The 16461-nt window shown below is 39.7% G+C and overlaps 1 protein-coding gene across 6 annotated transcripts in view; it reads left to right on the forward strand.

The window, feature by feature from the left end:
- The window catches only part of MECOM (MDS1 and EVI1 complex locus), a 513830-nt gene extending 497633 nt beyond the window's left edge, over positions 1 to 16197 (forward strand). For all 6 annotated transcript variants that reach the window (XM_006131720.5, XM_006131722.5, XM_006131721.5 and 3 more), the window contains 5 exons: positions 2906 to 3075; positions 5158 to 5302; positions 11073 to 11309; positions 12396 to 12582; positions 14574 to 16197. In XM_006131720.5, coding sequence (XP_006131782.1) covers positions 2906 to 3075; positions 5158 to 5302; positions 11073 to 11309; positions 12396 to 12582; positions 14574 to 14708 — 874 coding nt within the window. In that variant the 3' untranslated portion in view covers positions 14709 to 16197. The remainder of the gene's footprint in view (positions 1 to 2905; positions 3076 to 5157; positions 5303 to 11072; positions 11310 to 12395; positions 12583 to 14573) is intronic.
- The last annotated feature ends 264 nt before the right edge of the window (positions 16198 to 16461 follow it).

Genomic DNA, 16461 nt, shown 5'->3' on the forward strand with positions numbered 1-16461 from the left:
ATCATCTCAATTATGATGAGTAAAAAGATTCCTGTATTCATGTGCACATTTTTTAATTGCTTTGGGAGATTGCAGTATAAAAAAGTGCTGTATTAAATGCAAAATTATATGATTATTTTACAATTCATCCATACTCAATACATTCAAAAAATCTTATTCTGGATGGACCTGATCTGGATTGGTGCTGACTTTCCCCTTGACTTCAGTGGGTGTCACAGGCGCCAAACATTTTAGGTTCAGGCCCTTAGTAGATGTAGCTGTTTAGATATGTAACAGGTGGGATTTTCTAACACACTGAGTTTTGATCTAACTCTGCTCCCATGGATGTGAGTAGTAACAGAATCTCACCCACTGTACATGACTGACATTTAAGGACAGGAGTTTCAAAAATGTCTAAGTGACTGAGGTACATAAGTCCCATTGACTTTCAATAGAAGTCCTAATCCTACGCAAATTTGTCACCCAGAACCAAGGTCTAAATAAACAACTAGAGTGGTTCTCGTATTACAGTAGGTAGTTTCCCATTCTGGTACTCTCTCCTTCTCATCATTGTTGGAAATGAGCCACATCCAGTCTGATTTAATTAGCACTGATGTCACATTCCTATCTCTATATCCTTTCCCCACCTTTCTTTCTGTCTTTTTCTCTTTAGCATCTGAGGAAGTCAATTGTAGCTCACAAAAGCTTATGCTCTAAAATACCCTAATACATTTATTAGTCTTTAAAGTGTCACCAGCACCTTGTTGTTGTTAGAAACTTCTGTAAATCCCAGCTGAAAAGCACAGCAGGTATTATTTGTAGTGTTTAGACTTAATTCAGATGCTTCTTAAATATGGTTTTTCTTTTAAATCACATATTCAAAGAAGTTAGTGTATAAACGTACTTCCTATCTAATTTGAATTTTTCCTGAACTATGTATAAATATCAGAAATGTTGACAAGCATGAGTAGTTGCTACTAATATCTATGATAGTTATGTATATGTAGAAATGATAATTGAAGCATTAGCTTTTTTGAAAAAGAAATATTCATTGAAAATCAGTTGGAAGGAAGCCAAATCATGTTACAATAAAGCAAACACAAATTTGTGCACTTAGGACCTGAAAAGAGCAGAAAAAGCTCATTGTTTGTGATGATTTTTTTCCAGGGGTCTTTTTGGGAAATGGGATTTGCATCTAATTTTATTCATGACTGAAGCTGCATCTTGAAGCGCGTTACGCTTGTCCACTACATAAAAGCCAGAAACAATTAGAAGCATAATGGATAATTTCTGCACTGAAAAACTGGTGTTGTTCAGAGTGTAATGGGCATGTTTTGAAGCACAAGAAAAGTAGAAGATTGAAAAACTAGGGGGATGACTATTGGCTAGTTGCCAGAAAGCAAATTTGGAATAGTTATAGTATGTCTTAGTAATAGCTTAAAGAGTAATACAGTGAAGGCTTTAGGGACTCCAAATCACTATAGAGAATGAAAATTGATGCTTCTGGTACCAGAGTGATAGACTAAACTACCCACATTGGCATGGTATTAAAGATCTGGATTGTTTATTGCTGGTTTTTGGAAGATAACTGGATTTCCTTTGGGATTAGCAGTTGCGCAAACATTCCTCAAAAAAAGATTTAATCACACAGTATAATTTTGCATAGAAAATATTGCTTTTTCTACCTTATTTGAACATCAGAAGGAATTTGTTTCATGTTTTTTCTGAAAGTGTTTAATTGTATTGTATTGGCAGTGCATGAAACAATAGTTATGCTCTCCTCTTTTTCAAACTCCTCAACTTTGCAGGCAATACTTCTAAATACATGGGAATCAATTATCTTAACTAATTTGATTCAGTTACATCTGAAATACTATATAAGGGTATGTCTACACTGCATCTCTAGTTCGAACTAGGGATGCAAATGGAGACAATCGAACTAGTTAATGAAGCGGGGATTTAAATATCCCGCGCTCCATTAACATGATCTCGCCGGCGCGCTAGTTCGAATCACAGCTGATTCGAACCAGGAAGTGCGCGCCGGGACGCGTTAGTTCGGACTAAAGCCCTTAGTCCGAACTAATGTTACTCCTCAAAAAATGAGGAGTAACATTAGTTCGGACTAAGGGCTTTAGTCCGAACTAACGCGTCCCGGCGCGCACTTCCTGGTTCGAATCAGCTGTGATTCGAACTAGCGCGCCGGCGAGATCATGTTAATGGAGCGCGGGATATTTAAATCCCTGCTTCATTAACTAGTTCGATTGTCTCCATTTGCATCCCTAGTTCGAACTAGGGATGCAGTGTAGACATACCCTAACTTCCTAAACACAGTACTGTACTTGACATATTAAAACACTCCAATAGATTGGATCTGAAAAGCTAACTATGTGAACAGAACTTACAGCCTATGAGCCCAAATTCTGCAGTTGTTATTTAGGCAAAACTGCCTTTCATTTCCAAGGAAGTTATTCCTGAAAACAAAGTGCAGAAACATAACATCTTTTATGATCAGGCCCAGTATTAGGATAACTGCTTCTTGGCCCAGATCCTGTGAGGTGACAAGCAAGCACAACCCTAACTCCTTTTATCTATAGCATATGTTAAGGCTAATAAGCACTTCAATGAATTGCACCTGTTGGTCACGAGTCAGTGGTGTTCTACTGGTCAGAAAAATCTATGAAGAAGCAGAGAATTGGGCTCCTCTGGTGTCATCCTGTACCATTTAGGTCAATGAGAGTTTTGCCTTTGACTGCAGATGCAGATGGAGTGGGATCACGTCAATAGTTAGCAGCAAATCCAAAAAGGTAGAGAATTTAGGGTCTGAAGTGTGTTTTAAACAATTGTTTTGTGAAATGCCCTTTACCCTTTATTTTAATTATTATTCCAGTTGCTAATAAACAATTTCTTTTACTCCTGTTTATTTTAGATGCAAATACTGTGACAGATCTTTTAGCATATCTTCTAACCTGCAGAGGCACGTTCGTAATATCCACAATAAGGAGAAGCCATTCAAATGTCACTTATGTGACAGGTGTTTCGGTCAGCAAACTAATCTAGACAGACATTTAAAAAAGCATGAGAATGGAAACATGTCTGGTATGTAATCATTTTCCCACTCCCCCGCACTAGAGAGCTACCCAGTGTTAATACACAAGTATTTCCTGCTCACTTTCAACACTGTTTTTGTGAAATATTCACCATTTGTTCTCAGCTTCTGCGTACTAGGAGTGTAATTTTCAAAATCACCTAAATGATTTAGGAACACCAGTCCTAATGATTTTCAAGGTGATTTTGAAAATCCACCATTTATATTTGTATAATAATAATAATAATAATAATTTTTGTAATGTAATTCAATTTTGGGGGGGGGGTTCAAGCCAGCCATAGTATTTTAGGGATGGTCCTTCAAATTGGTTTTTCATGCAACTTCATGATCACATAGAAGCCCTTATCTTAGAATTCAGGTGAGTGTCTTCAAGGTTAGGCTTGGCATCCCCGAAAATTTCCCTGTCACCAGCAACTGAGAAGTTAAGCCTCTCTGCTTCTGTCTCCACTCCACATTAGACCCGGTCCCCCACAAAATTAAGAGAGCCACATCTGAGGATTTCATGGACCTTGAAAGTAGCATTGAGGAGCAGTGGGGGATAATGCTGAGACAGTCATTTTTAAAAAGTCTACAGATTTCTAAACTAGGTGTTATTCTGTATCTGCATTTTCTTTAGACATAATCATACACATGTATCAAATTCAGGGATTTTCTTGATGCATGCAGTTGCTTTTCATTGCTATTCTGGGTGTTATCTAATGATATACACTAAGTAACTGTATCAGTGATGTGCATGTTCATAACTATACGCCGAATCAGAAGGTGAGTTTATGTTCCATTTGATTAGTGAACCTCATCTAACACACTGGTATATTTTCTGTTACTACTGATGCTACAGGGTGACAGGAAAGAAAGACACTAAAACTTTTATTTGGTAAAAGCAATAATGCTACAAATGTAGACTGGAGAAAGAAACACCCAATATGCAAGCAGTCTTTGTGGCTGCTCATCCTTTACATTTAATACATGGATACTGGATATCTGGTAAAACTTTAAATTGAAATCCAATGTCTAACAATTCCCCAGTCAAAGAACTGGGTCATTGCTGCTCCCCTCAAATAATTCTGATAATCTGGAGCTCAGTCTTCAGCCCTTTAAGAGACATGTGCAATGGCCAACTATATAGACAGTGCACAGGGATGCTACTGGACTGAAAACAAGAACTGAAAGGGACAGGGTTAAAGTTCACCAGTTCTCAGTAACAGCCAATCACCAACATTTATTTAAAGGACTGGTGTCTGCCTCACTTATCTAGTCAGGTAGAATTGGGAGGCTTAAACAAGCAAATCAACCCTGTTCATAATTAGACGTGTCCTTGAGGAGGAGGGAACCACATTGTTTTTCTAACGAGTCCATCACAGAACTTGGAGTCAGGATTCCTGGATTCTATTTGTCTGCCACTAATTCACTGTGTGATAATGGGCCCATCATTTAACACCATTTCTGGAGTCACTGGGGCTATGTCTAGACCACATGGCTCTGTCGACAGAGCCATGTAGATGAGTTTGTTCCACGAGGCATAATGGAGCGGTCGACAAAGGCTTCCCTTGTCGACCGTGGCGCATCCAGACTGCCCTGCTGTGCCGCCAAACAGCTGATCGGCACAGCGTGGCGGCCATTTTGATGTAAATGAAGCGGCGATTATTTAAATCACCGTTTCATTTTCCTATGTCTAGTAAACTCATCTACATGTATCCGTCGATGGAGCCATGTAGTCTAGACATACCCTGGGAGTGAAACCGTAGACTTCAATGCAAACAGGATTTAGCCCTTAATTTCTGTCTCTCAGTTGACCCTTCTGTAAAATGGAATTAAAAATACTTCCCTACTTCACTGGCTGGTAAGAAGTTTAAATAATATTTGAAAGTGCTTTAAAATGTCAAGGAAAATGTGAAATACACATATGCAGACTATCTTGGTTACTGTTATAAAAAGCTGACCTAAGGGTTTTATATTGGCAGCTGTCTTAAAATAATGCACATGAACATCATATTTTTAAATTAATTTATAAAAGATTAAATATATCTAAAATGCAAATAACCAGCCCTATTTCCAATTTTACCTTCTTGAAGGTACTGCAACATCTTCACCTCACTCAGAGCTTGAAAGCACAGGAGCAATTTTGGATGACAAAGAGGATTCTTATTTCACAGAAATTCGGAATTTCATTGGCAACAGCAACCACAATAACCAATCCCCAAGAAATTCAGAAGAAAGGTAAGGTGTGACTGTAGTAAAACAGCTCCTGAAGATGTCTCGTGTTCTTTTCCCAATTCATTTTCCCATGGCTGCTATTTTGAGTATTCCGTACACTGTAAAACGAAAGTTGGTCGAGTTGAACTGGAAGTGATTTTAGCAACCTTGCCATCACAGTTGTCAGATAATCAGATATTTAGTGAAATAATTGTGCTGATATCAACCTTGATGGACAAACAAAAGCCTGGAATCAGAGGAATATGTTCAAATGAACAGATCACGATTTTAGTTATGTGTATATATGCTGACTGGAACATATAATCTGGTGATAGGCAGCAAAATCCCTAAGTACAGTAAATACCAGGCATTAGAGCATGCCTTTTTAATGGATGGATGTCTATTTTTGTCAGGGCTTCCCAAGTTTAAAACTACCAAACACCAATTCTCATGTCAACCTAAGCATAGTATAAATTGCCTCCATTTTTAATTCACTGACAATCACAGACCCTACAGCTTTAACATGTGTGGATAGGATTAGGAAGAACATTGCCCCTTTATCTTTAAATTACAATTAACAAAGCTGGAGACGTTTAAATTTAATTCCTCAATACAAATGCAAGTGGGTGTGAGGGTTACAAAAGGCCTTTAGTAAGGGATTATACATTGAAAATCTCTAAACCAGGATTCTCTGGTCCAGCAGCATCCACAGGATGCAGGACCAGAGTTGTGATGGAGAGCCAGTAGGAGGAATCCATGTGGGACTGGCAGAGAAGTGGGTTGCCTAAAGTGAGCTGCCAGTGGGGCTAGGAGAGCAGGTGTATCGTTACTGGCCGAGCTGGAAGCCACAGTGGTGGGGGCATCAAGCTGCAGTGCACTGCTGGGCTGGGGCTCCTGGACATGGCTGCCCAAGAAGGCCAAGAGGCCTGGTGTGCAACTGCCCGGAGGGGCTGGGAGTCCTGACATGCAGCTATCTAGCAGGATTGGCAAGGCAGTGGGGCTAGTAGCAAGTAGGGAGCTAGCTGGGCCAGGACTGGAGGGGCCAATCCCGGCGATGGGGTCCAGAAATGACCTCCCTTGGTGCAGCAAAATCTCTCATCCAGGACTGGTCAGGTCACGAGGGTGCCGGATCAGGGAGGTCCAACCTATAGTCTCAGATATACTTACAACCTGAATCTTTCTAGTGTGGCACCTTCAGGCCCTATGGGGTGCCAAACCAGAGACTTTGCTGAACCACAGGAGGTCAATATTGTCTAGAAGCATTACCAACACCTTCACTGCTTACTGGGCTCTAAGAAGACATTTAAGGGTAAGTTAGAGCTAAATGACAGCACAGAGCACTGAGAGCCAGGCCTGGTGGCTGTAAACAAACTTTAGGGACAGCGGGAAACTTGGCCATACCCATGATAAGTGGACATCTGGCTAACTAAAATCATGCCAGACCACGGATGTTGCCGGACCAGAGAGAGCCAGACTAGAAAAGTTCAAACTGTATTGCTAGGTAAAGTAACCAGATGTCTAGTTTTCAACAGAACATTCAGTCAAAAAAGGACCCTCCCCAGCCTCATGGAAATGAAAAAGTGAATGAGGGTGGGGAAGAACAAGTGTCAGAGGGAGGGGGATGGAGTAGAAGGGTGGGACTTCAGAGAAGGGCTAGAGCTAGAGTGTTCCATTTTGTTTGATCAGAAAGTTGGCAACCCTAGTTTAATACCATGAACTCAGTAGTATAACTACTGAGTATAAGTATAAGTAATCCACACTACTTCAACCATATGAGCCTTTCTTTCTGATAGGGTATGATTTAAGTGAATATGTAAATCTAAGGTTTCCTTAAACATATTTTTATAGTAGCTGAAAATTCTTAGAAGTTATTTGTTCCTTATTTATAGTTCCTTATAGTTAAGCATAAAGGTCATGAGAGATCTTGTGCGCTTCTAAATTTAAAGGCTATTTTTGCTGAGTATGTATATGAACCATATATGGTGTGACGGAGGATAAAAGCTCTAACTTTGCATCAGATTATCAACATCAGAAATTTGCTGAGCGTGATACATTCATCCCCATTTTCAATTTCTAATTTGTCTTTAGGGTGGAAGAAAAGTAGTAGATGTAAAACAAACATTCATGAAAGCAACCGATTCAATTATCGTATGAATATTCAAATTTTATTTCATCTTGATTTGTAATGAGGGTGTTCTTTTTTTGTTTGTTTTTTGCACATCTGGTCTCAACATGTCTCAACAGGAAAGCAGCAAAGAGAAAAGGTTGATGGGTCATACAGTGTTTCCTTTCTAAATTCAGCACTTAAGACTATTTTTGATGGATGCTTTATCCTTGGCAAATTACTGCATTTGAAAGCACAATTAGTGAATCTGTTTTCTTAATCATATGGCTTTCGTTACTTTGGTTTTAGTCCATTTCCCTTTCATTTTTAACAGTACTGATTTAGCATAACTAGCAAGTTGACAGTTGGATCCATGATTAATAATTTTTATATCTGTCCAAAACATGCCATCATCATACTTAGGGCATAATTATTCAAATAGAGTCCAAGAGCAGACATCTTTAACATCTTTCATCTATTTCCTTTGCAGTTCAACTATCTTGACTCAGTGTCAATTCAGGGATTCTATTATTGTGTTGCAAATAGATCACTTCCTGATTTTTTTAATAAGTGGTCAGCTTTGAATAATATTGGCTGATAATAGTTACCGTAGTGTAGATGATGGGATGTGGGGGATGTTGTCCCATTGGCAGGCACAATTGGAGCAACATTTTTATATGCCATGAAGGCCACTATGTGAGGACCATGACACGTGATTTGGACAATTACTGAATCATTCCCAGAATGGTTTCAAAGTAGTTAGCCATATGATGATTGTCTCAAAATCGAAGAGACAGAAGGTAGGTTAAATCCTGTTGCACGTATACAAGAACACAATGACCCTAAAGGAGTGCGGCTAGCATCCGGTGTGCTAAAGTTTTTGGTTGAGAAATTAAAGATAGTATAACAATAAACTAAACAAATCAATATCAAATGTGTTTTCATGACACACCTTCCTGTGCTAATATATTCTCTATCATGCAGCATGATTTAAGTCACACATATTCTTGAGCTAACGCTGAGCAAACAACAGTGTTTCCATATTTTATAGCTGTACTCTTGGAAGAAAAAGGGGAACTTATGCAATTAAATAGTAAGTGAACCAACAGTGCAATGTTACGTCTTATATAAAAACACAGGACCAGATGCACAGTCAGTAGAGGCTGACTGATGTCAATGGAGCTATGCCAAGTTACACCAGCTGCATATGTGGCCCAGCATGTATCAATGTATGCATTTCAGTGACAGAGTTGAGCACCTATAGCTCCCATTTAAGTCAGTAAAAGTTGAGGTCACTTAGCATCTCCAGAGTTATTCAGTTATCTAAAGGATACACCCCTTAATCAAACATGCTATAGCAGTGGTCACCAACCAGTAGAACAGGGTCTACCGGTCGATCTTGGCGCCTCTGACAGGTGATCCTGACTGGTTTGGCTGAGAAGCTATCAAGTACTGGCACTTCAACTGTTCCTCCTCACCCTACCCTGCTACTCATGTCCAGAGCCTCAGAGCTGCCCCCTGGTAGCCTCCTGCTTGTGCAGAGTCAGGGAAACAGAGGCAGGAGGATGCTGATGTCACTCTGTCCCGCTTCCCTGTACCTCATCTTCACAGAGTAAACAGGGCAGGACTTCAGCAAAGAGGTGGGGCAGAGGCAGGGTCTTGGAGAAGGGGCGGGGCAGGGATATTTGGGTTTGAGGTAGATCCTAGACTGACTTAAATTCAAAAAGTGATCTTGTGCTTAAAAAGGTTGGAGACCACTGTACTATAGAATACAACTCTATAGCCCAGCATGAACATATTACCCTTTATAGAATATGTTGTAGCTAGAAATGTAAAATCCTGTTTAATGAGTTAATTGGTTAAACATTATGCTTAACTGGTTGACCGATTAAAAGGGGCTGGAGTTGTGTGTCCCCCTACACTGCAGGCAGGGGCTGCTCCAGCCTGGCCACAGCAGCCCCTGCCTGTGGGGCTCCTAGGTCCACTGTGGGCACAGGCTGCTACCTATGGGACAGGCAGGGAGCTGCTCCAGTCCCCTCCGGTTAACAGTTAACTAGAATTAAGGGGGATGCTTACCAGTTAGCTGGTTAACTAACTAACTAGGCTTTCATATCCCTAGTTGTAGCAGGCCCTAGAGAGCTAATGTTCTGAAAGCATAAGGGAGTTTAATAATAGATCTGAATATTCTAACCATTTTTAAAATGCGTATTGCTATATTTATTATTATTAAATAATAGTATTGATTTCACTTCTCACTTAGAACATTGAATTAGATATTTGCAATTAATTTTTTTTGTTATTGCTATTGCCCTTTATTTTTGGCCACATTTCAATGTGACCTCCAATAATTGTAGATGTAAGTTTGCAACTGTACTTGAATGTGGGTGCAAAATTGCAGGCACAATTATTTGTACCTGCAATTGCACCTGGTCCGATGCCATACATAATCTGTGGATGAAGTCGCATAGGTGGACTTCTAAGCAAGTGTAAGCATAACTTATTGTAGAAAATATTGCTCCTAGCTTTGATTGTTCCTTCCTAAGAAGAAGGGCCTAAATGGCCTCTAATATAATGCTCCCAATTTTGTAAATTCAGTCTCACACATACAAAATGGGAAATGACATTGAGGAAGGGATCTAGGGGTCATAGTGGACTACAAATGAAATATGAGCTAATAGTGTGACAGTGTTGACAAAAAAGCAAGACTCATTCTGTTATGTGTTAACAAGAGCATTGTATGCAAGACACAAGAAGTAATTCTTTTGCTCTACTCTGTGCTGATTAGGCATCAACTGGAGTATTGTCCATTTCTGGGTGCCACATTTCATGAAAGAGGTAGAGAAATTGGAGAAGGTCAGAGAAGAGCAACAAAAAATGATTAAAGGTCTAGAAAACATGATGTATTAGGGAAGATTAAAATGACTGGGGTTGTTTTGTCTGGAAAAGAGAAGATTGAGATGGGACATAACAGCTTTCAAGTACCTAAAAGGTTGTTACAAGGAAGAAGGGGAAACGTGATAGGAAGCTTTTCTTAATATCTAATCTAAACCTCCCATACTGAGATTTAAGCCCATTGCTTCTTGTACTAACTGTCAGGGTGCTTAAGCATTGGAATAAATTGCCGATGGTAGTTGTGGAATCTCCATCATTGAAGATATTTAAGAGCAGATTAGACAAACACTTGTCAGGAATTGTCTTGCCATGTATGCAGGGGACTGGACTTGATGACCTCTCGAAAGTCCTTCCAGTTTTATCATTCTACGATTCTGTGATTTCTAAAAAAATCAGGGCTGATTTTCAGATTCTCAGCCTGTATAGCTTCCATTAAAAGTCATTAGATTATTGTGCCAAGGCAAGGTGGTATGAGTAGGAGTACTGTGATTAAATGAAGTATTGGAAAAGTGAAAAAGAATATCAGAGTACACCTCCTGACAGTTATATATAAAATGGAGCTGGATGAGCTCCCAAGACTAAGTGAGGAATTCCATGCCATTTGGGATATAATGTTTCATTGCTTTTTAAACAGAATTCAAACAGTAATTCCATGATATTCAAAGCTAATGAGTACAAAATACTAGAAAGCATGTTGGAAGGGGCCTTTCTGCATTGGTGGTGGGAGAGGCTTTTTCCAGTTGTCTTTGGTAGGATTTCATAAACCTGATTATACTTTTTTTTTTAATTTCCTTTTAGAATGAATGGCAGTCACTATAAAGATGAGAAAGTGTTGGTGGAAAGTCAGAATTCAGAATTGCTGGATGATGAGGAGGCAGAAGATGAAGTAGTGATGGACGAGGAAGAGGAGGAAAGTGAAATTGCAGGGAAGCCAGTCAAGGAACCAGTTACAAGTAACCTACGTGAAGGAAGCACTGAGGATGACTACGAAGAAACAAGTACTTTGGAAATGAATTGCAAGGCTTCACCTGGCAGGTTAGTTCCTTCCTAGTATTCTAAATGGTACAGTCAAATAAGGTTAAATCAAAACAACAACAAATGGTGCAAGCTTTCCAAGGACCAAATTTTGGCTAGTGTGCTAGTATAGCCTTAATGAGTTAACTCAATAGCAATGTCAATCTGCACCTGGGTTTGGCTGACACCAGCCCTATCCTCATCTCCTTGGGTAATTGGTGCCTCTTAATAGTAGAAATAATTGACATAGGGTTATTATCAGGTCTGAATGTATACAGCTATGAACCATTTGGCACCTGCTAGCTGCCTGTGATTTGTGAAATGGCCTTGTGGAATGTTGCAGTGGGATCAGAATATAGGCAACCAATTTCTGTCCAGTGGTGTTGCTGGCTGCCAGCTCTCTGGCATTCAACTGTGTGTAGCCCAGTCAGAATTTAGCTTATTCAGTGAAAAGCAATGGATAAAAGGAAAATGGCTGCAGTTAGAAATATATAGAAGTAATTTATTTATATACAAATGTAAGCCATTCTCAAATGAAATTTGGATTGCATGCATAATATCGATGTAATCTTTTAAAATGATTAGTTTATTGATGCAATCAGTGCATGAAATCAGACACTTTAATAGAAATAACAACATTAAAAGCCATAAATACAGACAGCTTGAGAGAACTGTTACTTCAGAGAGAAGTAAATAATTAGAGTAGTACGTAGAGGCCCTAGTAGAAATCAGGGCTTCATAACACTAGGCAATGTACAAACTCAAAGAAAGTTGTGTTCGAAAGATCCTACTCTAATGTGGCACAACAGAGTGTTGCATGGGGAACATAAAGAAATAAAGGGACTTTACCACAGCAGGTCAGTGGCAGAGCCAAGAAGAGAACCCAGGTGTCCAGAGACCTATGACGTTAGCCTTACCTGCTGGACCATACTGCTTATGATTTTTGGTAAAGTTAAAAGTGAAGCAGTGTACAGCAGACTTAAATATATCAAAATTGGTATTTACTAGCCTTTCATTGGTGAGTCGTTATAAGGTGGCTTTTTTTTTGAGGCATACAAAATATTTTATTTACTTTAAAAACCCATAACTTCCATTATATTTTTGTAGGTATAAAGAGGATGAATATACCAAGACTGGACTCTCTGCTTTGGATCACATAAGGCACTTCACAGATAGCCTCAAAATGAGGAAAATGGAGGAAAATCAATACAATGAAGCCGAACTAGCAGCTTTCAATACTTCGCACCTGTCTGAGGACCTAAAGCAACCATTGTACAGGAAATCCAAGACCCAGGTACATTCTAAATTCACTTTAAGCTTCATAACTCAATGTTGCTCTGTATGAAAAAGATGGACCTCTTGTGTCATAAACTAGAATCATCTTAATCAATCCTGAGCCATTTGTTCAACCCACTTCATGGTTACAATCAGAACAAATGGGGTAGTAGATTGTTTTAAAGAGAAGGTCTTATTGTTGGGTGATATAATCAGCACGTTTCAATGAAGCTATGCTGATTTACACCACACAAAGAACTGGCCTATCACATGTAGGAATATTTTTAAAAACAAATCTTTTGCTGTAATGTTTTCCTATATATCACATGCAGAGATCACATCACTGTGGTTAGCATGCAAGTACTGGCATATCTGAGAGCAGAATCCCACTAGAGTCATCATTTATACTCAGTGGGTGTGTTCCAGTACAATGAGAGGGCATGGCCAGATGCATTTTCACAAGTTAGTGTGACTGCACCACTCAAGAGAATTAGTGAACTTTCCCTAGGGAAGGGTCTGTTTTGGCAGCGGTATTGTTGCTTCCTAGTGGTTTGCTGAAAATGAACATGACATTTCTCTGTTCAGTAGCATTCAGCTAGGCTGATATTTCAGTCTCAATTTTGTGTATTATTCGGAAGCAATTAAAAAGGGACTCTTATTGTGATCTTGTCTGGAAACCCCCAGGTAATTATGGAATACATACGCCATCACAATAGAACGTGATAGCAAAGAAAGGTCCAGAACTAAATATAATATGATAGAGCATAATATAGCATAACTAAGTTGCATAATAACAAACAACAATTTAAATAGCACATAAGAAATGACAGGATAGCCATTTGTGCATCCAATCTGAAGGAAAATGTGTTGTACTGGTGAAGACCTCCCTGGTCTGACCCCCTCAGCCCAGAGTGGTCCTGAACCACAGAGTTTGCTGGACCAGAGGAGGTCAAGGTCAAGGCTTCCCATCCCACTGTAGGCTCGGCTGCTAGCCAGGCCAGTTCCAGTCAGGGGCTGCACTCCCTGCTGCCAGCCCTGACCAACGCTCTGTTCCCAACTGCCAGCTCTGGCCAGGGCTGCGCTCCCCACCATCCTACCCCCAGCCAAGGCTGCTCTCCTAGCTACTGGCCCTGCTGCCTCCAGCCCCGGCTGGGACCGCACTCCCTGCCCCTATCCCCAGTCAGGGCTGTGGTCCCCATGGTGCTAGCCCCAGTTGGGGCTGTGCTCCACACCACCAGCCTGGTCCAGGCTGCACTTCTGAACCTGGCCCGACAGGGCTGTCTGGTCTAGCAATATTCGTGGATCAAATTCATGCCAGACCACAAATACTGCCAGAACAGAGAGTCATGCATTTTAGAGGGTCAACCTGTACTTAGTTTGCTGAATACTGTATGTAGGCCCACCAGCTGGGAAGAGTAGGAGGACAATTGCCTGGGGACCTAGTGATTCAAAGGGGTCTGGAGCGCCTCGCCACCACCACCACTATGCAATGGCGTTGGCCAGGGCCTTTAAATTGCTGCCCGGCTGCCGGGCCATGCTCTGGACAGTGCTAAGGGCTTGTGTGGAGGGTACAATCTAGGTATATCTTAGGGCTGCTTGGGGGCCGACATGCTGTGCTCCGGGCAGCACTCTGGGCTGGCTGCCCCACCCATGACCCTTCTGCCTGAGGCCCCACCCCTTATGGGAGCACAAAGCTGGGGTCTCCTCACACCTTTCCCAGGGGCCCACAGAGACTGTTGCCCTCCCGACTATGTTGACTGATGAGGGTAAATAATTTTTATTATTAGTGTGTCAAAAATGTCAAAGGAAAGGATGGCAGAGCTTTTACAGGAGAGATGTTGTATAAATCAATCAATCCAAATTTCAGCCTGCACTGAATACAAAAGACTCTCTAGTTATCAAACTGTGGCTGGAAGCATGGATGTGTCCATGTAGGTGACCTGGTTTAATTCAAATCAGTGCATTCTGCAGTTTTTACTACATTCTTCTCTCTCTTGTTTCCTCATTCAGGCATATGCTATGATGCTCTCTCTCTCTGACAAGGACTCCCTCCATTCTGCATCCCATAATTCTCCCAACATGTGGCATAGTATGGCGAGAGCTGCCGCAGAATCCAGTGCCATCCAGTCCATTAGTCACGTATGACATTGTGAAAGCGTACCAAGAATGGGACCAAGTCCAAACCAGTAGCATGGCTCTTTCGTATATGACTATTTAAAAGACTGCTGAGCAGAATGCCTTATAAATCTGCAGGGTCTCTCATTTAAAGTGTGGTGACCTTAAACTGAATAATTTTAAAAAGAAAGAAACTATTTATTCTCAATATTTTGTTTTGCACAGCAAAAGCAGCTGCTGACTTCTGGAGGATCAATGCGACTTTAAAAAAAGTTTCAATGGATTATGTAAACCAGGCCGGGAAAAATGTCTTCCAATTCACCCGGTGTGAGGAGGTGGGGACAGAAGGGTTAAGACTGCATTGATACACGTGGCACTCCTTTAAAACAGAAACTGAATTGTTTTTCTTTTTGTATAAATTTGACACAAGATTGGGAACAGTTGCTTTTATGTACAAATCCTCTTCATTAAAGCTTTATGCGTTTTAACCCTTTGAAGAAAGAAAGACAATAGTTCTCTTGTGTGCACACTCTCCATCATTAATGTTAGAGACCAATAACAGGGAATATTTCATCCTCTCCGCATTTTTTCTTCTTACCTGCATTGTGTTAAAAAAAAAAAAAGGAGAAAAAGAAAGAAGAAAATACAAAAAAGACTTTGAAAAACAATACATAAGAGGTTTGTGTATATTGTAAACTATGAATGTTCACCACTCAAAGACATTTAAGTCATTCAGCTACTTCTGTCAAAGGCCCATTTCATAAACAGTACCACTAGTTCAATGTTTGCCAAATCATTGTAATGACATTTTAAATTTAGACAATCATGTCTTTATGTTGTTTTGTTTCCTCTAATTTCTTTTTTTTGTGTTGTGTGTACCATGTATTTATTTGTTAGCAAACAATTGTTTGTTGATTAAAATAGCACTGTTCCTATGATAAACAGCACTGCTCCAGTCCCCCACTACTTTAAGATGTAGGCACTCATGTACTTCAAAACAAGTGAGGTGACCTGATCTGTGTATATTGGAGTGCAAAACAGTGTTCGAAATTTTCTCACATTCCTATTTTATTTTTTCCTTTTAATGAAACTAAATAACTAATAGATGCGAATTAGTTTTTTTAAAATACAGTAAATTGATTCAATTGTATAAACAGTTATAATTTCTTCATGAAAGCATGATTCTTCTGATTAAAACTGTACCCAATATTTTATGCTGGTTGTCTGCGAGCTTGTGTGATGTTATGTTCATGTTAATCCTATTTGTAAGATGAAGTGTTCCAAACTTACGTTAAAAATAAATAAATAACAGACTGTATCCAGTTATTTTTGGTTTATTTTTGTTTTTTGCCCTTTAGTGAGGGACCAGATTTATTTCCTTTTGTTTATAATCTCATTTTGAAATAATCGGCAAGTTGAGGTACTTTCTTTAAATGCTTTGTACAATGTAACTGTTACTCATTTCAGAACATTATTATGGGAGGATCAACTAAAAAAAATAAAGGACTACAAAATTGAAGGCATATTTTTCATGTTCCTTTTGTTTTTGTCGTGTCATTTCATTTCACTTATCACCTAGTAACTTAAGGGTTAGGACTATTCTGTATCTCAAATAATCATGCGTAATAACAACATAATCTGAATTTCCATGGTATCTTGCAGTTAGATGAATGTGCTTTACAAATAATTAAGACAAATCTGTCACTGGCCATAATGCAGATTTAAATGCTTTATTTCATGCATTCACATTTGGATCAGGTTCAAGGACATGCAGGCACTGAAT

This window comes from Pelodiscus sinensis, chromosome 10 (assembly GCF_052426305.1).
Source record: "Pelodiscus sinensis isolate ZL-2025 chromosome 10, ASM5242630v1, whole genome shotgun sequence".
In the NCBI taxonomy this organism is placed as follows: Eukaryota; Metazoa; Chordata; order Testudines; family Trionychidae; genus Pelodiscus; species Pelodiscus sinensis.